The sequence below is a fragment of the Bombina bombina genome, chromosome 12 (genome assembly GCF_027579735.1).
Source record: "Bombina bombina isolate aBomBom1 chromosome 12, aBomBom1.pri, whole genome shotgun sequence".
Taxonomy (NCBI): Eukaryota; Metazoa; Chordata; class Amphibia; order Anura; family Bombinatoridae; genus Bombina; species Bombina bombina.
This window is the reverse complement of record NC_069510.1, coordinates 49,107,163-49,129,992: the sequence shown is the minus strand read 5'-3', so window position 1 is coordinate 49,129,992 and position 22,830 is coordinate 49,107,163. Positions and strand designations below refer to the sequence as shown.

At 39.0% G+C, this 22,830-nt stretch overlaps 1 protein-coding gene across 9 annotated transcripts in view; it reads right to left on the bottom strand.

The window, feature by feature from the left end:
* The window catches only part of PNPLA7 (patatin like phospholipase domain containing 7), a 503,274-nt gene that overhangs the window by 56,298 nt on the left and 424,146 nt on the right, over positions 1–22,830 (bottom strand). For all 9 annotated transcript variants that reach the window (XM_053695647.1, XM_053695646.1, XM_053695653.1 and 6 more), the window contains 2 exons: positions 9,590–9,659; positions 5,898–6,014 (listed from right to left, as the gene is read on the bottom strand). In XM_053695647.1, coding sequence (XP_053551622.1) covers positions 5,898–6,014; positions 9,590–9,659 — 187 coding nt within the window. The remainder of the gene's footprint in view (positions 1–5,897; positions 6,015–9,589; positions 9,660–22,830) is intronic.

Sequence of the window (22,830 nt, the reverse complement as noted above, 5' to 3'; positions counted from 1 at the left end):
GGTGACATATGTGCTTTTACCCCTCGTGACTAACTCGGAACTAGAGGGAAGGATACGAGACGAGCGGTGTGTAGGCAATACCGGAGTGCCTTCCGTGTAAGGCGAGAGAGGACGCCCAGGACCACCTAAGTCGTCGATCCCAATCAGCCCAGATGTATCGCGTAAGTAAGTCAAGCCAAGCTGTATGATTGTCAATACATAGTGAGAACTTTTTACTACCGCATATAAGTGGTTTGCTCAGACAGCTCTAAGGAGTTTTGAATATACAAGATTTACCTTATATGGACTTTACTTCATAAGTTGAAATCTTATAACTCACATTTTTTGTTCACAAGGGGTACGCACAAATGGACTGCACAGAGGTATATTCCTGGTGCAAGACATATAATATTGTCTTATAGGCACACACTCGCCACATCAGCTAGTCTTCCCTAGTTGGCTATCCCCTATTGCTAACAGAGTTTATCAATCATTTGGGGATCATTAAACACTCCATTACAAGCATCTTTCTCCTACATCTATCTGTTCTCTGGGAGGCGCACAAAAGCTATATGAGAGGAGAGCTCATAAAACTAAAAGCACAAAAAAAAATAAAAAGGATAGATTAGAATACATGTCCCTGGCCTAAAAAATAGTAGACCTAGATTACATACATAAGAGAAACCCTACTGATGAGACTATATTAGCACAATTAAATGATTATAGATCCCGCCTCAATAAGCTACTACACATTAAAGCACAATGCCAACATCTATATACACAGCAACACTTTTATAATGAAGGAAATAAAGCAGGGAAACTGTAGCAAAAAATCTAAAAAAACAAAACCTCAAAACATATGTCCACTCTTTAAACAATAACAAAGGGCAACCCACTAAAGATACTATAAAGATAGTAGATCTATTTAAGCAATATTACCATAATTTATATAACGTATACACTGATAGAAACGAGGAGACACATAAAAACCTCTGTGAAGATTATCTATGTTCGGTACCTGTACCACCTATTCCTTTAGATTTACAAAACAATTTAAATAAGCCTATCACAGAGGGGGAAATAAGAGAGGCAATTAAGAACCTAAAACCTAACAAGTCTCCCAGACCAGATGGATTTTCTGGACTCTACTACAAGACATTTATAGACCAGATTACACCATACCTTACCCTACTATTTAATATTATCCCAGAGCTGATTCAGTTTCCAGACACAATGCTTTAAGCGCATGTATCAGACCAATACACCCACAAATTTTAGGCCTATATCCTTGCTGAATGTAGACCTGAAACTCTATGCCAAAATTCTAGCAACAAGAATGAATGCCATCCTCCCACACATAATACACCAGGATCAGGTGGGTTTTGTACCGCAGATAGCGGCTAAAGATAATACTATAAAAACACTAGACCTATTAGAAAACCTTACATCCCAAAAGACCCCCGCTATTTACTTGTCCACTGATGCTGAAAAAGCGTTCAATCTATTAGATTGGACTTTCCTGCAAACCACCCTCTCACATTTTGGCTTCTCAAATAATTTTATACAACAAATCGTGGCCCTCTATCTTAATTCAACAGCTCAGATCAAGGTTAATGGTTGTCTTTCAGATCCATTTGAAATCCGTAATGGATCCAGACAGGGATGTCCCTTATCCCCTCTTATTTATCCTATCTTCAGAACCATTAGCTATTCAAATTTGACCTAACCCTAATATCCGAGTAATAAAAATTAAAGAACATACCTACAAATTAGCAATGTTCGCAGATGACATTTTAATGACACTAACTAACCCATTGTTATCTCTCTCTGCAGTGCTAGACGAGTTAGAAGAGTTTAGTCGGGTGTCCAACTTTTCTGTTAATCTTGGTAAATCAGAATTGCTTCCAATCAATATCCTGCCAAAAACAATTAATGACATGCTACAAATTTGCCCATTTAGAATACAAAAAACCTCTCTAAAATATTGAGGCTTACATTTAACAGCTGACACAATCTCATTACGTTAACTAAATTACTGCAAACTAGTAGAGGAATTGAGACAACTCACATTGACCTGGCTCCCCAGAAATCGCTTGTGGATAGGTAGAATTCATGCTGCTAAAATGGTGCTTCTACCTAAAGCGCTTTATTTACTACAAACATTACCCATTCAAGGAGCTACCCATGAAATCCACTCACTACAAAAAATCATTAATGAATATATTGGTGACAAAGAGCCCCAAGAATATCTAAGTAAATTTTATATAAGTTAACAGCAGGAGGAGGCTTAGGGGTTTCTGATCTACTAGCATATAAGCAGGCTATATCACTACAAAGAGTAGTAGAATGGCCCACCTACAATTCTGACTCATGCAAAAGATAGATACAATTAGAAATGCACCTATCAGACACTCCACATATTGTAGCCTTATGCTGGAACCCAGATACAGCACACTAATCTGCAATATCTACATCCTCAATAGTAAACATTACTTGGTTAGACTGGACCCGATTACGAAACAAACATCCCATAATAACAACAACTAAATATTCCCCACTAACACCATTACTCAACCTAGCAGAATTCCTTAAAGGAAAAGACTTTCAGGCAGGAAATGTGACTAATTATAAACATTTTATTCCCATACAGGGAGTGCAGAATTATTAGGCAAATGAGTATTTTGACCACATCATCCTCTTTATGCATGTTGTCTTGCTCCAAGCTGTATAGGCATGAAAGCCTACTACCAATTAAGCATATTAGGTGATGTGCATCTCTGTAATGAGAAGGGGTGTGGTCTAATGACATCAACACCCTATATCAGGTGTGCATAATTATTAGGCAACTTCCTTTCCTTTGGAAAATGGGTCAAAAGAAGGACTTGACAGGCTCAGAAAAGTCAAAAATAGTGAGATATCTTGCAGAGGGATGCAGCACTCTTAAAATTGCAAAGCTTCTGAAGCGTGATCATCGAACAATCAAGCGTTTCATTCAAAATAGTCAACAGGGTCGCAAGAAGCGTGTGGAAAAACCAAGGCGCAAAATAACTGCCCATGAACTGAGAAAAGTCAAGCGTGCAGCTGCCAAGATGCCACTTGCCACCAGTTTGGCCATATTTCAGAGCTGCAACATCACTGGAGTGCCCAAAAGCACAAGGTGTGCAATACTCAGAGACATGGCCAAGGTAAGAAAGGCTGAAAGACGACCACCACTGAACAAGACACACAAGCTGAAACGTCAAGACTGGGCCAAGAAATATCTCAAGACTGATTTTTCTAAGGTTTTATGGACTGATGAAATGAGAGTGAGTCTTGATGGGCCAGATAGATGGGCCCGTGGCTGGATTGGTAAAGGGCAGAGAGCTCCAGTCCGACTCAGACGCCAGCAAGGTGGAGGTGGAGTACTGGTTTGGGCTGGTATCATCAAAGATGAGCTTGTGGGGCCTTTTCGGGTTGAGGATGGAGTCAAGCTCAACTCCCAGTCCTACTGCCAGTTTCTGGAAGACACCTTCTTCAAGCAGTGGTACAGGAAGAAGTCTGCATCCTTCAAGAAAAACATGATTTTCATGCAGGACAATGCTCCATCACACGCGTCCAAGTACTCCACAGCGTGGCTGGCAAGAAAGGGTATAAAAGAAGAAAATCTAATGACATGGCCTCCTTGTTCACCTGATCTGAACCCCATTGAGAACCTGTGGTCCATCATCAAATGTGAGATTTACAAGGAGGGAAAACAGTACACCTCTCTGAACAGTGTCTGGAAGGCTGTGGTTGCTGCTGCACGCAATGTTGATGGTGAACAGATCAAAACACTGACAGAATCCATGGATGGCAGGCTTTTGAGTGTCCTTGCAAAGAAAGGTGGCTATATTGGTCACTGATTTGTTTTTGTTTTGTTTTTGAATGTCAGGAATGTATATTTGTGAATGCTGAGATGTTATATTGATTTCACTGGTAAAATAAATAATTGAAATGGGTATATATTTGTTTTTTGTTAAGTTGCCTAATAATTATGCACAGTAATAGTCACCTGCACACACAGATATCCCCCTAAAATAGCTATAACTAAAAACAAACTAAAAACTACTTCCAAAACTATTCAGCTTTGATATCAATGAGTTTTTTGGGTTCATTGAGAACATGGTTGTTGTTCAATAATAAAATTAATCCTCAAAAATACAACTTGCCTAATAATTCTGCACTCCCTGTATATCTCTTAACCCAAGGAGGCAGACCTCTACCTCCGATATCATCAGATGGTATCTAATGCCAACAAGTCAAATCCAAAAAAACTTTCATTATCCAAATAGGGTATGTAATTTTTAACAACTTTCCAATTTACTTTTATCACCAATTTGCTTTGTTCTTTTGGTATTCTTAGTTGAAAACTAAACCTAGGAGGTTCATATGCTAATTTCTTAGACCTGGAAGGTCGCTTCTAATCTGAAAGCATTTTGACAGTTTTTCACCACTAGAGGGTATTAGTTCATGTGTTTCACTTAGATAACATTGAGCTCACGCACGTGAATTTACCAAGGAGTAAGCACTGATTGGCTAAAATGAAAGTCTTTCAAAAGAACTGAGATAAGGTGGCAGTCTGCAGAGGCTTAGATACAAGGTAATTACAGAGGTAAATCGTGTATTATTATAACTGTGTTGGTTATGCAAAACTGGGGAATGGGTAATAAAGGGATTATCTATCTTTTTAAACAACAAAAATTTTAGTGCTGACTGTCCCTTTAAGTATTGAAAGTTTCAGTATAGGTGGGGAATACAACAGGCAAATCAGCTATTTCAATTGATGAAATAAAGGTAAAGGATCTATTTGTAAACAATTTAAAGGGGCATTCCAGTCAAAATTTAAATGCACATAGATGAATTACATCTTTAAATAGAAACATATTTGCAATTCCCATGTACTGGCAAAAATGCTTCTAGTAAACGTTATCACTGTTTTAGTGTTAGCATTTTTCTCTGCACTTGCATGTGAAGCATAGCTAGATATTCTCAGTGCACCAGCATTTTAAATCTTACAGCTGCTCAGAGCACCAGTGGGGCTTGTAATTATGTCAGCAATTAACAAATTGAGTAATTTCCAGATGGTACAAGCACCTTAAGCTCCCTGAACAAGTGCTGTGTTTAAAATGCTGGTGCACGGTGCATACTTAAAGGGACATTACAGCCAAAATTGGAATCCACATGGATGCTTTTCGGTTTTGTACAGAAACATTTTTTGTAATATACACGTATTAGCAAAATGCTTCTAATAAAGGCTATAGCTGTTTCAAAAGTGTATTTAAGTATGCGCCGTGCACCAGCATTTTATACACAGCACTTGATCAGAGAGCCTAAGGTGCTTGTACTATCTAATAATGACTCAATTTGTTAATTGCTGACATGATACAAGCCCCACTGGCTCTCTGAGCAGCTGCAGAATTTAAAATGCTTGTGCACTGAGAATATCTAGCTATGCTTCACATGAACGTGCAGAGAAAAATGTTAACACTAAAACAGTGATAACGTTTACTAGAAGCATTTTTGCCAGTACAAGTACATTGTAAACATGTCTCTAAAGATGTAATTGATCTATGTACACAAAAATTTGACTGGAATGTCCCTTTAAATACAGTTTTGAAACAGCTATAGCTTTTATTAGAAGCATTTTTGGCTTCCAATTTTGGCTGGGATGTCTCTTTAATTACTTTCCAGCAATTAAAATGGATAACTAGAAACCAAAAAAAATCAAAGCACACTGTCCCTTTAACTCGTCAGACTCTTTGCTGTTTATTACACACATTTTGGATTATATTTTGATTTGCTTTAGTAAGAGCGCACTATATATTGTTTGAATTTTTTGTATTGGGTTGACCATTGCACAATGTCATTTTATTTTTGTTTGTTCAACACAAACTTAATACCTGGAAGATTATTGATGTAACCACCATCCATTAGTAGATGTCCATCCTTTGGATCACAAAGAGGTGGCATATACCCAGAAAGAGACATGCTGGCACGCACATATCGCCACAAGCAACCTGCAAAACAGCAAGGGAAGCAAAGGTCACAATTAAAGGCGGGAGGAAAGGAGACTTTATCTCCAGCAACATTAAAAAAATAAATAACAGTAAAAGCAAATTATGGAACTCGTTGCCTAAGGAGGTAGTAAATGTCAATACCTTAGATACATTTAAAAAGGGTTTAGATACATTTCTGTCTAGAAACAGAATTCAGGGATGTGATTGTTTGTGTTGAATGGGCCAGCTCTATACTTGTTTAACTCTTTAATGACAGTTGACGTATCCTGTATGCCGGGTGTCATTTTTACACTAAGGGGTTAAATATCCTGGAGTGAGGCATTAAATAAAATAGAGCATCTCCTTGATTTTGGCGAGCCCCACGCTATTACAGGGCTGAAACTCTCTTAAACCACACGCAATGTAAAGTGTACATCCGTATCATTAAGTTACATTGGCAGCATCTTTATTGTAAATCGGGTAGAATCTGTACAGGTTGAACTTCTGTTATTTCAACCGCATCTACTATGATATTGACAAACAAAAACAAATAAATATTATCAGAAATATAATAAATGTATGTAGCCGGCCTAACATTGATCACTAAATTACTTTAGAAAGTGAATTCCTGATTTTATTAGATTAGATCAAGAGAACCCAGAATGAAATTACGTACTTAGAAAAATTAATTTCCAAAACCATTCAGACTAAAAGGTACAGAGAAAATAAATGATACAAGGTCGCAAAAAGACACTGCAGAGTATAATATAAAGGTAAAAGGATTACACATTTCACTGGTATAGTGATTTGTTACTGAAACTTTTGGGATAATTGGAAAGTGGAGAGAGTGCGCACAAAAATATGCTCTACAAATGTGACAAAATCGTGGTCCTGAAAAAAAGGAAAATTATAAAAGTCCTGGTTGGGTGGGTCAATAAACTTTGTTCTGTATGGTAAATTCATGAATACTTAAAGGGATATGAAACCTAAAACTTTTCTTTCATGGTTCAGATAGAGCATGTGATTTTAAATAACTTTCTAATTTACTTCTATTATTTTTTCTTCGTTATCTTGGTATCTTTTGTTGAAGAAGCAGCAATGCAGTACTGGGAGCTAGCTAAACACATCGGGTGAGCCAATAACATGAGGCATATATGTGCAGCCACCAATCAGCAGCTCCTGAGCCTGCCTAGGTATCCTTTTCAACAAAGGACACCAAGAAAACAAAAATTAGATAATAGAAGTAAATTGGAAAGTTGTTTAAAATCACAAGCTCTATCTGAATCATGAAATAAAAAAATTGGGTTCCATGTCCCTTTAAACATGATGCCCAAGAACCAGGAGTTTATTTCATGCCCAGCCCTACACCAACTAATTAATATCTGCTACTCTGCCGCCCTTGTTACATTCCCTTGTCTGATCTGACCACAAGCAAAACGTTTGACCTTAACCACCTTTTTATTGGGTCTATTTCCCTTTTGGGAGTTTATTCCCCACAAGATCATCCCCTGGAAATGGATGCAATATTTTAATTTCTATCTATACTTTATTTCTTCATTCCCTTCCTGTCACAGACAATTACATAAAATCTGCAGCTAATGAATATGCACCACAGCTCATTAGATTGTGTGGGTGACTGTCGTGTCAGAGATGCTGCGTGGAATCCCTTCTGTCTGAGTGAGTCATCTCTCATTCGTCCGCTAAGGGAAATATTAACAGGGCGGATGCATCTATAGTCAACAAACAGCACTGGACACAGTAAATCATATCCAGCAATAGGCAGAAGAGCTCATGGATACACAATTATGTAAAAGAGAATGAAGCCTTTTGGGAATTGTGGGTTTAGTTTCCGGCAATATGAAATTATTCTGTAAGGTCAATTACTTAAGGTCACTGCAGTCAGAAAACTTTCATCCACATAATAAATACGCAATTTAATGGGGCATTAAAATGTTTTTTACTAGGCCAGTGTTGCCTTATACATTATCTTGTATCTGTCTTTCTTGTTGTTAGTCTATATCTTGTTATATGCTTTTTCCTTAAAGGGACACTGAACCCAATTTTTTTCTATCGTGATTCAGATAGAGCATGCAATTTTAAGCAACTTTCTAATTTACTCCTATTATCACATTTTCTTCATTCTCTTGGTATCTTTAGTTGAAATGCAAGAATGTAAGTTTAGATGCCGGCCCATTTTTGGTGAACACAATGTGTTGTTCTTGCTGATTGGTGGGTGAATTCGTCTACCAATAAACAAGTGCTTTCCATGGTTCTGAGTCCAAAAAATAGCTTACATGCCTTCTTTTTCAAATAAAGAAAGCAAGAGAACGAAGAAAAATTGATAATAGGAGTAAATTAGAAAGTTGTTTAAAATTGCATGCTCTATCTGAATCATGAAAGAAATTTTTTGGGTTCAGTGTCCCTTTAAAGGGACACAAAACCCGCATTTTTTCTTTCATGATTCAGATAGAAAGTTACTTAAAATTGCATGCTCTAATTTACTCCTATTATCAATTTTTCTTTGTTCTCTTGCAATCTTTATTTGAAAAAGCAGGAATGTAAACTTAGAAGCTGGCCCATTTTTGGTTCAGCACCTGGGTAGCGCTTGCTGATTGGTGGCTACATTTAGCAAGAGAATGACAAACAATTGACAATAGGAGTAAATTAGAAAGTTGCTTAAAATTATTGCTCTATCTGAATCATGAAAGAAAAAAGTGTCCCTTTAAAGAAAGACAAAAGTCAAAATTAAACGTTCAGGATTCAGACAGAGCGCACAATTGGAAGCAACTTTCCAATTAGTTTCCATTATCAAAATGTGCACACTCTTTTTATAGGCACGCTTTCTGAGGCAGCAGCTCCTACTGAGCATGTGCAAGAATTCCCAGCATATTCATATGTGCATTTTGTGATTGGCTGATGGCTGTCACATGATACAGGGGGCAGGAATAATGGAACTAACTTTGCAATTTGTCAGAAACAAATCTACTACTCATTTGAAATTTAGATTGAGAGCTTTTGAAATCACTTTTTATTACGTACTTGTTGATTACGCAATTCTAATGTATTTAATGACCCTTTAATCTGTACTTAGCTAAAATAGTGAATTATATACAGAAATAGCCTGATGAGAGGACTATATGCGTCCTCATTTGCTTATATAGGAGCACTATCTTCATTTGCCCAACTCATCTGCTGCTCTGTCTTGCACTACAGCCGATGGGAAGCTATAACGCTACTGTATATAGAAAGAAGACGCACTCTCTGCCTATTGGAGCTTGTAGTGTTCTGCTTCTGGAGTGGTGGACGAGTGGGGAGGAGAATGAGTACGGTAAGTGAGGGGAAAGTGTTTGATTGTACAAACTTTTGTATTAACTTTATTCATTCTTTTTTTTTCTTACGATATCTAGAAAATAAGTATATTTTTAAATTAATTATAGCTTTAATGGAACTGGTTTAGTGCCTTTAAGTAGAACCCCCCCCCCCCCCCCCCAAAAAAAACACATTATTTTTGTTCTGGCTAAAGCTGCAGACATTTAAAGACAATAAAATTGCTATAACAGAATAATATATAGTCACTGGGACAAGCAGCCTCTTACCGTCTGTGTGTGCTCTCATTGTGGAAGCAGTAATATCCGTGGTGATATTGAAATAGGGAATCCACAGGTCCTATAATGATAACAAGTGGTAAAAGCACTATAGCAGAAATATCACTTAACAAAAAGAGACAATATTATCTAATCAGCATCATCAAAAATCATTTAACAGTAATAAGATTATTGTATCAATTCTGTCCCCTTAAAGACAAAAGAATTTAGTACCCCAGAATCCAATAGCTCTAACACCTACCTTGTCCCTTTAAGACTACCTGACCTCCTGCCGCTTTAAGAATATTTACACCATACCTCTGCTCTTTAATACTACCTGGCCACCTGCCCCTTTAAGGTTATATAGTCTATATCTCTGCTATTTAATACTACTCAATCCCCTGCCCCTTTAAGTCTACCAGACCCCTTAATCTTTAAGCCCCTTTAAAACAACTTAACCCCCTGCCCCTTTAAGACAACCTGCCCCCAACCACATATTCCTTTAAGACCCCCCTTACCTTTTTAAGTTTAGCTTTCTTACCCATTTAAGACTTTTACCTGATAAATTTATTTCTCTTGTAGTGTATCCAGTCCACGGATCATCCATTACTTGTGGGATATTCTCCTTCCCAACAGGAAGTTGCAAGAGGATCACCCACAGCAGAGCTGCTATATAGCTCCTCCCCTCACTGCCATATCCAGTCATTCGACCGAAACAAGCCGAGAAAAGGAGAAACCATAGGGTGCAGTGGTGACTGTAGTTTAATTAAAAATTTAGACCTGCCTGAAAAGGACAGGGCGGGCTGTGGACTGGATACACTACAAGAGAAATAAATTTATCAGGTAAGCATAAATTATGTTTTCTCTTGTTAAGTGTATCCAGTCCACGGATCATCCATTACTTGTGGGATACCAATACCAAAGCTAAAGTACACGGATGATGGGAGGGACAAGGCAGGAACTTAAACGGAAGGAACCACTGCCTGTAGAACCTTTCTCCCAAAAACAGCCTCCGAAGAAGCAAAAGTATCAAATTTGTAAAATTTGGAAAAAGTTTGAAGGGAAGACCAAGTTGCAGCCTTGCAAATCTGTTCAACAGAGGCCTCATTTTTAAAGGCCCAGGTGGAAGCCACAGCTCTAGTAGAATGAGCTGTAATCCTTTCAGGAGGCTGCAGTCCAGCAGTCTCATAGGCTAAACGGATTATACTCCGAAGCCAAAAAGAAAGAGAGGTTGCCGAGGCCTTCTGACCTCTCCTCTGTCCAGAGTAAACAACAAACAGGTTAGATGTTTGGCGAAAATCTTTAGTAGCCTGTAAGTAAAACTTCAAGGCACGGACTACGTCTAGATTATGCAAAAGACGTTCCTTCTTTGAAGAAGGATTAGGACATAATGATGGAACAACAATCTCTTGACTGATATTCTTGTTAGAAACCACCTTAGGTAAAAACCCAGGTTTTGTACGCAGAACAACTTTATCCGAATGAAAGATCAGATAAGGAGAATCACAATGTAAGGCAGATAACTCTGAGACTCTTCGAGCCGAGGAAATAGCCATCAGAAAAAGAACTTTCCATGAAAGAAGTTTAAGCTCCATGGAGGAGCAACAGGTTTAAACACAGGCTTAATTCTAACTAAAGCCTGACAAAATGCCTGAACGTCTGGAACTTCTGCCAGACGCTTGTGTAAAAGAATAAACAGAGCAGAAATCTGTCCCTTTAAAGAACTAGCTGATAATCCTTTGTCCAAACCCTCTTGGAGGAAGGACAATATCCTAGGAATCCTAACCCTACTCCATGAGTAATTCTTGGATTCACACCAATGAAGATATTTACGCCATATCTTGTGGTAAATTTTCCTGGTGACAGGCTTTCGTGCCTGTATTAAGGTATCAATTACTGACTCAAAGAAGCCACGCTTTGATAGGATCAAGCATTCAATCTCCATGCAGTCAGTCTCAGAGAAAGTAGATTTGGATGATTGAAAGGACCTTGTATTAGAAGGTCTTGTCTCAGAGGCAGAGTCCATGGTGGAAAGGATGACATGTCCACTAGGTCTGCATACCAGGTCCTGCGTGGCCACGAAGGCGCTATCAATATCACCGATGCTCTTTCCTGTTTGTATTTTGGCAATCAGACGAGGGAGCAGAGGAAACGGTGGAAACACATAAGCCAGGTTGAAGAACCAAGGCGCTGCTAGAGCATCTATCAGTGCCGCTTCTGGGTCCCTGGACCTGGATCCGTAACAAGGAAGCTTGGCGTTCTGGCGAGACGCCATGAGATCCAATTCTGGTTTGCCCCAACGGAGAACCAATTGAGCAAACACCTCCGGATGGAGTTCCCATTTCCCCAGATGAAAAGTCTGACGACTTAGAAAATCCGCCTCCCAGTTCTCTACACCTGGGATATGGATCGCTGACAGGTGGCAAGAGTGAGTCTCTGCCCAGCGAATTATCTTGGAGACTTCTGACATTGCTAGGGAACTCCTGGTTCCCCCTTGATGGTTGAAGTAAGCCACAGTCGTGATGTTGTCCGACTGAAATCTGATGAACCTCAGTGTTGCTAGCTGAGGCCAAGCCAGAAGAGCATTGAATATTGCTCTTAACTCAAGAATATTTATTGGGAGGAGTTTCTCCTCCTGAGTCCATGAACCCTGAGCCTTCAGGGAGTTCCAGACTGCACCCCAACCTAGAAGGCTGGCATCTGTTGTTACAATTGTCCAATCTGGTCTGCGAAAGGTCATACCCTTGGACAGATGGGCCCGAGATAACCACCAGAGAAGAGAATCTCTGGTTTCCTGATCCAGATTTAGTAGAGGGGACAAATCTGTGTAATCCCCATTCCACTGACTGAGCATGCATAATTGCAGCGGTCTGAGATGCAGGCGCGCGAATGGCACTATGTCCATCGCCGCTACCATTAAGCCGATTACTTCCATGCACTGAGCCACCGTGGGGCGCGGAATGGAGTGAAGAACACGGCAAGCATTTAGAAGTTTTGATAACCTGGACTCCGTCAGGTAAATTTTCATTTCTACAGAATCTATTAGAGTCCCTAGGAAGGAAACCCTCGTGAGAGGAGATAGAGAACTCTTTTCTTCGTTCACTTTCCACCCATGCGACCTCAGGAATGCCAGAACTATCTCTCTATGAGATTTGGCAATTTGAAAACTTGACGCCTGTATCAGGATATCGTCCAGGTAAGGAGCCACCGCTATGCCTCGCGGTCTTAGGACCGCCAGAAGTGAGCCCAGAACCTTTGTAAAAATTCTTGGGGCTGTAGTCAACCCGAATGGAAGAACTACAAATTGGTAATGCCTATCTAGAAAGGCAAACCTCAGGAACTGATGATGATTCTTGTGAATCGGAATGTGAAGGTAGGCATCCTTTAAGTCCACTGTGGTCATGTACTGACCCTCTTGGATCATGGGTAAAATGGTTTGAATAGTTTCCATCTTGAATGACGGAACTCTGAGGAATTTGTTTAGGATCTTTAAATCCAAAATTGGTCTGAAGGTTCACTCTTTTTTGGGAACCACAAACAGATTTGAATAAAACCCCTGTCCTTGTTCCGTCCGCGGAACTGGATGGATCACTCCCATTACAAGGAGAAGTGTACGCAGCTTAGGAATGCCTCTTTCTTTATCTGGTTTGCAGATAATCTTGAAAGGTGAAATCTCCCTTGTGGAGGAGAAGCTTTGAAGTCCAGAAGATATCCCTGAGATATGATCTCCAACGCCCAGGGATCCTGAACATCTCTTGCCCACGCCTGGGCAAAGAGAGAGAGTCTGCCCCCTACTAGATCCGTTGTCGGATAGGGGGCCGCTCCTTCATGCTGTCTTAGAGGCAGCAGCAGGCTTTCTGGCCTGCTTGCCCTTGTTCCAGGACTGGTTAGGTTTCCAGGCCTGCTTGGATTGAGCAAAAGTTCCCTCTTGTTTTGAAGCAGAGGAAGTTGATGCTGCACCTGCCTTGAAATTTCGAAAGGCACGAAAATTAGACTGTTTGGTCTTTGATTTGGCCCTGTCCTGAGGAAGGGTATGACCCTTACCTCCAGTAATGTCAGCAATAATTTCTTTCAAACCAGGCCCGAATAAGGTCTGCCCCTTGAAAGAAATGCTGAGTAATTTAGACTTTGAAGTCACATCAGTTGACCAGGATTTGAGCCATAGCGCCCTACGCGCCTGGATGGCGAATCCGGAATTCTTAGCCGTTAGTTTAGTCAAATGAACAATGGCATCAGAAACAAATGAGTTAGCTAGCTTAAGAGTTCTAAGCTTGTCAACAATTTCAGTCAATGGAGCTGTATGGATGGCCTCTTCCAGGGCCTCAAACCAGAACGCCGCCGCAGCCATGACAGGTGCAATGCATGCAAGGGGCTGTAAAATAAAACCTTGTTGAATAAACATTTTCTTAAGGTAACCCTCCAATTTTTTATCCATTGGATCTGAAAAAGCACAACTGTCCTCAACCAGGATAGTGGTACGCTTTGCTAAAGTAGAAACTGCTCCCTCCACCTTAGGGACAGTCTGCCATAAGTCATGTGTAGTGGCATCTATTGGAAACATTTTTTCTAAATATAGGAGGTGGGGAAAAGGGCACACCGGGCCTATCCCACTCCTTACTAATAATTTCTGTAAGCCTTTTAGGTATTGGAAAAACATCAGTACTCACCTGCACTGCATAGTATTTATCCAGCCTACACAATTTCTCTGGCACTGCAATTGTGTCACAGTCATTCAGAGCAGCTAATACCTCCCCAAGCAATACACGGAGGTTCTCAAGCTTAAATTTAAAATTAGAAATCTCTGAATCAGGTCTCCCCGATTCAGAGACGTCACCCACAGACTGAAGCTCTACGTCCTCAGGTTCTGCATATTGTGACGCAGTATCAGACATGGCTCTTACAGCATCTACACGCTCTGTATCTCGTCTAACCCCAGAGCTATCGCGCTTGCCTCTCAATTCAGGCAATCTGGATAATACCTCTGACAGGGTATTATTCATGATTGCAGCCATGTCCTGCAAAGTAATCGCTATGGGCGTCCCTGATGTACTTGGCGCCATATTAGCGTGCGTCCCTTGAGCGGGAGGCGAAGGGTCCGACACGTGGGGAGAGTTAGTCGGCATAACTTCCCCCTCGACAGACCCCTCTGGTGACAATTCTTTTATAGATAAAGACTGATCTTTACTGTTTAAGGTGAAATCAATACATTTAGTACACATTCTCCTATGGGGCTCCACCATGGCTTTTAAACATAATGAACAAGTATCCTCTGTTTCAGACATGTTTGTACAGACTAGCAATGAGACTAGCAAGCTTGGAAAACACTTTAAAGCAAGTTAACAAACAATATAAAAAATGTTACTGTGCCTTTAAGAGAAACAAATTTTGACAAAATTTGAAATAACAGTGAAAAAAGGCAGTTACACTAACAACATTTTTACAGTGTATGTAACAAGTCAGCAGAGCATTGCACCCACTTGCAAATGGATGATTAACCCCTTAATAACAAAAACAGAATAATAAATGACAAAAACGTTTTTTAAACACAGTCACAACAACTGCCACAGGTTTACTGTGGTTGTTGCCCTCCTCAAACACGACTTTGAAGCCTTTTGAGCCCTTCAGAGATGTCCTGGATCATGCAGAGGGAAGCTGAATGTCTCTGTCAGTATTTTTAGCTGCACAGAAAAGCACTAAAATAGGCCCTTCCCACTCATATTGCAACAGTGGAAAGCTTCAGGAAACTGTTTCTAGGCAAAAATCAAGCCAGCCATGTGGAAAAAAAAACTAGGCCCCAATAAGTTTTGTCACCAAACATATATAAAAACGATTAACATGCCAGCAAACGTTTTATATTACACTTTTATAAGAGTATGTATCTCTGTTAATAAGCCTGATACCAGTCGCTATCACTGCATTTAAGGCTTAACTTACATTAATCCGGTATCAGCAGCATTTTTCTAGCAAATTCCATCCCTAGAAATATATTAACTGCACATACCTTATTGCAGGAAAACCTGCACGCCATTCCCCCTCTGAAGTTACCTCACTCCTCAGAATATGTGAGAACAGCAGTGGATCTTAGTTACTTCTGCTAAGATCATAGAAATCACAGGCAGATTCTTCTTCTAATGCTGCCTGAGATGAAACAGTACACTCCGGTACCATTTAAAAATAACAAACTTTTGATTGAAGTTAAAAAACTAACTATAATACACCACACTCCTCTTACTACGTCCATCTTTGTTGAGAGTTGCAAGAGAATGACTGGATATGGCAGTGAGGGGAGGAGATATATAGCAGCTCTGCTGTGGGTGATCCTCCTGCAACTTCCTGTTGGGAAGGAGAATATCCCACAAGTAATGGATGATCCGTGGACTGGATACACTTAACAAGAGAAATCAATGTTTATATATAGATAGGCTTGATTCAAAACATATAAGCAGGTGTAATAAATGTTACAAATCTAAAGTTGTATAATTGTTACTAAATATATGCAACAATGTGTTAAAAAAAGTCTCCGATTAAATGCAAAAATGTAATAATATAATATGGGATTACCACCACTAAAAAAATAAAAATAAGATAGGAACTGGTAGAGAAAAGTGTTTTGCAAAAGTATTAGCACCTTAAAAATACAGTCAATTCAAATCCAAATAATCGTGACTCATAAGTCTGTAATCCAAATCACAATGATGTAGACAATGAAAGTCCTTACGTGTAAGTTATAACCAAATACCTGACATTGAGGACGTTATAGTTCAGGAACCACAGCTGTGTGTGTATTCTGTTTGGCATCCGTGTATACCTTTTCAGCCGTTATACCACACGTCACTGGTCTCTCAGCTGCTCCGGTCCTATTGGACAGTCTCAATTTTCAAACACTCCAGGGTTTTTTTTCTGTCAGGTATCGGAACTAGTATCCTGCTCTTAGTGCAACGGCACGCTGGATACTCGCAGCATATATTCTTTTGTAGACTTGAATAAAAATTCAGATGTTTCTTCTGGCACTCACCAGTGCACGGATATAGAGCAAGCAGATTTTCAGTATATTAAACTGTGATAAATAGGCAATATTAACGCCTAAAAGCCCAATGTGAACTCCGTTGTCCACAGAGGGATAAGCACAATTGTAAATATTATTGACTGCATAAAAGAAATAAAATCAAATCATCAACCGGTTTCTCCCTACATGAGGGCTTTTTCGAAAAATAACGTCCTCAATTCTGTTATTTGGTTATAACTTACACGTAAGGACTTTCATTGTCTACATCACTGTGATTTGGATTACAGACTTATAAGTCACGATTATTTGGATTTGAACTGACTGTATTTTTAAGGTGCTAATATGTTTTGCAAAACACTTTTTTCTACCAGTTCCTATCTTATTTTTTTAGTGGTGGCAATCCCATATTATATTATTACATGTTTGCATTTAATTGGAGACATCCGGTTTTTTAACTCATTGTTGCATATATTTAGTAACAATTATACAACTTTAGATTTGTAACATTTATTACCCCTGCTTATATGTTTTGAATCAAGCCTATCTATATATAAACATTGATTTTACTAGCCTGTGCTGTATATATGATTTTTTCCTCTTTCCTTGTTCCTTAGAACCTTTAGCTTTTTAGCGCTCCTAAGCATTTTTATTTGTTTATACTCCCTTTGCCTAATTGTTAGAGGATCTATTAGGGCCCTATAAGTTTGGTTTAGTAGCTCTGCGCACACTTCTCCTCTAGACTTAGTTGTTATGTCACCGCTTTGTTATGTCACTCCTTTGTTATGTCACTGCTTTGTTATGTCACTGCTTTGTTATGTCACTCCTTTGTTATGTCACTCCTTTGTTATGTCACTCCTTTGTTATGTCACTCCTTTGTTATGTCACTCCTTTGTTATGTCACTCCTTTGTTATGTTACTCCTTTATTATGTCACTCCTTTGTTATGTCACCCCTTTGTTATGTCACTCCTATGTTATGTCACTCCTTTGTTATCTCACTCCTTTGTTATCTCACTCCTTTGTTATGTTACTCCTTTGTTATGTCACTCCTTTGTTATGTCACTGCTTTGTTATGTCACTGCTTTGTTATGTCACTCCTTTGTTATGTCACTGCTTTGTTATGTCACTCCTTTGTTATGTTACTCCTTTGTTATGTCACCCCTTTGTTATGTTACCCCTTTGTTATGTCACTCCTTTGTTATGTCACTGCTTTGTTATGTCACTCCTTTGTTATGTTACTCCTTTGTTATGTTACTCCTTTGTTATGTTACCCCTTTGTTATGTCACTCATTTGTTATGTCACTGCTTTGTTATGTCACTCCTTTGTTATGTCACTCCTTTGTTATGTTACTCCTTTGTTATGTTACTCCTTTGTTATGTTACTCCTTTGTTATGTTACTCCTTTGTTATGTCACTCCTTTGTTATGTCACTCCTTTGTTATGTCACTCCTTTGTTATGTCACTGCTTTGTTATGTCACTCCTTTGTTATGTTACTCCTTTGTTATGTCACCCCTTTGTTATGTTACCCCTTTGTTATGTCACTCCTTTGTTATGTCACTGCTTTGTTATGTCACTCCTTTGTTATGTTACTCCTTTGTTATGTTACTCCTTTGTTATGTTACCCCTTTGTTATGTCACTCATTTGTTATGTCACTGCTTTGTTATGTCACTCCTTTGTTATGTCACTCCTTTGTTATGTCACTCCTTTGTTATGTTACTCCTTTGTTATGTTACTCCTTTGTTATGTTACTCCTTTGTTATGTCACTCCTTTGTTATGTCACTCCTTTGTTATGTCACTCCTTTGTTATGTTACTCCTTTGTTATGTCACTCCTTTGTTATGTCACCCCTTTGTTATGTCACTCCTTTGTTATGTCACTCCTTTGTTATGTCACTCCTTTGTTATGTCACTCCTTTGTTATGTCACTCCTTTGTTATGTTACTCCTTTGTTATGTCACTCCTTTGTTATATCACTGCTTTGTTATGTCACTGCTTTGTTATGTCACTCCTTTGTTATGTCACTCATTTGTTATGTCACTGCTTTGTTATGTTACTCCTTTGTTATGTTACTCCTTTGTTATGTCACTCCTTTGTTATGTCACTCCTTTGTTATGTCACTCCTTTGTTATGTCACTCCTTTGTTATGTTACTCCTTTGTTATGTCACTCCTTTGTTATGTCACTCATTTGTTATGTCACTCATTTGTTATGTCACTCCTTTGTTATGTCACTCCTTTGTTATGTCACTCCTTTGTTATTTCACTCCTTTGTTATGTCACTCCTTTGTTATGTCACTCCTTTGTTATGTCACTCCTTTGTTATGTTACTCCTTTGTTATGTCACTCCTTTGTTATGTCACTCCTTTGTTATGTCACTCCTTTGTTATGTCACTCCTTTGTTATGTCACTCCTTTGTTATGTTACTCCTTTGTTATGTCACTCCTTTGTTATGTCACTCATTTGTTATGTCACTCCTTTGTTATGTTACTCCTTTGTTATGTCACTCCTTTGTTATGTCACTCCTTTGTTATGTCACTCCTTTGTTATGTCACTCCTTTGTTATGTTACTCCTTTGTTATGTCACTCCTTTGTTATGTCACTCCTTTGTTATGTCACTCCTTTGTTATGTCACTCCTTTGTTATGTCACTCCTTTGTTATGTTACTCCTTTGTTATGTCACTCCTTTGTTATGTCACTCATTTGTTATGTCACTCATTTGTTATGTCACTCCTTTGTTATGTCACCCCTTTGTTATGTCACTCATTTGTTATGTCACTCCTTTGTTATGTTACTCCTTTGTTATGTCACTCCTTTGTTATGTCACTCATTTGTTATGTCACTCCTTTGTTATGTCACTCATTTGTTATGTCACTCCTTTGTTATGTCACCGCTTTATGTCACCCCTTTGTTATGTCACCGCTTTATGTCACCCCTTTGTTATGTCACCCCTTTGTTATGTCACTCCTTTGTTATGTCACCCCTTTGTTATGTCACCGCTTTATGTCACCCCTTTGTTATGTCACCCCTTTGTTATGTCACTCCTTTGTTATGTCACCGCTTTATTATGTCACTCCTTTGTTATGTCACCGCTTTATGTCACCCCTTTGTTATGTCACTCCTTTGTTATGTCACCGCTTTATGTCACCCCTTTGTTATGTCACCGCTTTATGTCACCCCTTTGTTATGTCACTCCTTTGTTATGTCAATCCTTTGTTATGTCACCGCTTTGTTATGTTACTCCTTTGTTATGTTACTCCTTTGTTATGTCACTGCTTTGTTATGTCACTCCTTTGTTATGTCACTCCTTTGTTATGTCACCGCTTTGTTAAGTCACCGCTTTGTTAAGTCACTCCTTTATGTCACCTCTTTGTTATGTCTCTCCTTTATGTCACCACTTTGTTATGTCTCTCCTTTATGTCACCACTTTGTTATGTCACCGCTTTATGTCACCCCTTTGTTATGTCTCTCCTTTATGTCACCACTTTGTTATGTCTCTCCTTTATGTCACCTCTTTGTTATGTCTCTCCTTTATGTCACCTCTTTGTTATGTCTCTCCTTTATGTCACCACTTTGTTATGTCTCTCCTTTATGTCACCACTTTGTTATGTCACTCCTTTATGTCACCGCTTTGTTATGTCTCTCCTTTATGTAACCTCTTTGTTATGTCTCTCCTTTATGTCACCGCTTTGCTTTGTTATGTCACCGCTTTGTTATGTCATCGCTTTATGTCACCCCTTTGTTATGTCACTCCTTTGTTATGTCATCGCTTTATGTCACCCCTTTGTTATGTCACTCCTTTATGTCACCGCTTTGCTTTGTTATGTCACCGCTTTGTTATGTCATCGCTTTATGTCACCCCTTTGTTATGTCACTCCTTTGTTATGTCACTCCTTTGTTATGTCACCGCTTTGTTATGTCACTCCTTTGTTATGTCACTCCTTTATGTCACCGCTTTGTTATGTCATCACTTTATGTCACCCCTTTGTTATGTCACTCCTTTATGTCACTCCTTTGTTATGTCACTGCTTTGTTATGTCACCTCTTTGTTATGTCACTCCTTTGTTATGTCACCTCTTTGTTAAGTCACCGCTTTGTTATGTCACCGCTTTATGTCACCCCTTTATGTCACCGCTTTGTTATGTCACTCCTTTGTTATGTCACTGCTTTGTTATGTCACTGCTTTGTTATGTCACTGCTTTGTTATGTTACCGCTTTGTTATGTCACTCCTTTGTTATGTTACCGCTTTGTTATGTCACTGCTTTGTTATGTCACTCCTTTGTTATGTCACCGCTTTATGTCACCGCTTTGTTATGTCACTCCTTTGTTATGTCACTGCTTTGTTATGTCACTGCTTTGTTATGTCACTCCTTTGTTATGTCACCGCTTTATGTCACTCCTTTGTTATGTCACTCCTTTGTTATGTCACTCCTTTGTTATGTCACTCCTTTGTTATGTCACTCCTTTATGTCACTGCTTTGTTATGTCACTCCTTTGTTATGTCACTCCTTTGTTATGTCACTCCTTTGTTATGTCACTCCTTTGTTATGTTACTCCTTTGTTATGTTACTCCTTTGTTATGTCACTCCTTTGTTATGTCACTGCTTTGTTATGTCACTCCTTTGTTATGTCACCGCTTTATGTCACTCCTTTGTTATGTCACTCCTTTGTTATGTCACTCCTTTGTTATGTCACTCCTTTGTTATGTCACTGCTTTGTTATGTCACTCCTTTGTTATGTCACTCCTTTGTTATGTCACTGCTTTGTGTCACTCCTTTGTTATGTCACCGCTTTGTTATGTCACTCCTTTGTTATGTCACCGCTTTGTTATGTCACCCCTTTGTTATGTCACTCCTTTGTTATGTCACTGCTTTGTTATGTCACCCCTTTGTTATGTCACTGCTTTGTTATGTCACTGCTTTGTGTCACTCCTTTGTTATGTCACCGCTTTGTTATGTCACCGCTTTGTTATGTCACCGCTTTGTTATGTCACTGCTTTGTTATGTCACCACTTTGTTATGTCACCGCTTTGTTATGTCACTCCTTTGTTATGTCACCCCTTTGTTATGTCACTCCTTTGTTATGTCACCCCTTTGTTATGTCACTCCTTTGTTATGTCACTCCTTTGTTATGTCACTCCTTTGTTATGTCACCGCTTTGTTATGTCACCGCTTTGTTATGTCACTCCTTTGTTACGTCACTCCTTTGTTACGTCACTCCTTTGTTACGTCACCTCTTTGTTATGTCACTCCTTTGTTATGTCACCGCTTTGTTATGTCACTCCTTTGTTATGTCACTGCTTTGTTATGTCACTCCTTTGTTATGTCACTGCTTTGTTATGTCACTCCTTTGTTATGTCACTCCTTTGTTATGTCACTCCTTTGTTATGTCACTCCTTTGTTATGTCACTCCTTTGTTATGTCACTCCTTTGTTATGTCACTGCTTTGTTATGTTACTCCTTTGTTATGTCACTGCTTTGTTATGTTACTCCTTTGTTATGTCACCGCTTTGTTATGTCACTCCTTTGTTATGTCACTCCTTTGTTATGTCACTGCTTTGTTATGTTACTCCTTTGTTATGTCACTGCTTTGTTATGTCACTCCTTTGTTATGTCACTGCTTTGTTATGTCACTCCTTTGTTATGTCACTCCTTTGTTATGTTACTCCTTTGTTATGTCACTCCTTTGTTATGTCACTCCTTTGTTATGTCACTCCTTTGTTATGTCACTCCTTTGTTATGTTACTCCTTTGTTATGTTACTCCTTTGTTATGTTACTCCTTTGTTATGTCACTCCTTTGTTATGTTACTCCTTTGTTATGTTACTCCTTTGTTATGTCACTCCTTTGTTATGTCACTCCTTTGTTATGTCACTGCTTTGTTATGTCACTGCTTTGTTATGTCACTCCTTTGTTATGTCACTCCTTTGTTATGTCACCGCTTTGTTATGTCACCGCTTTGTTATGTCACCGCTTTGTTATGTCACCGCTTTGTTATGTCACTCCTTTGTTATGTCACTCCTTTGTTATGTCACCGCTTTGTTATGTCACCGCTTTGTTATGTCACCGCTTTGTTATGTCACTCCTTTGTTATGTCACTCCTTTGTTATGTCACCGCTTTGTTATGTCACCGCTTTGTTATGTCACTCCTTTGTTATGTCACTCCTTTGTTATGTCACTGCTTTGTTATGTCACTCCTTTGTTATGTCACTCCTTTGTTATGTCACTCCTTTGTTATGTTACTCCTTTGTTAT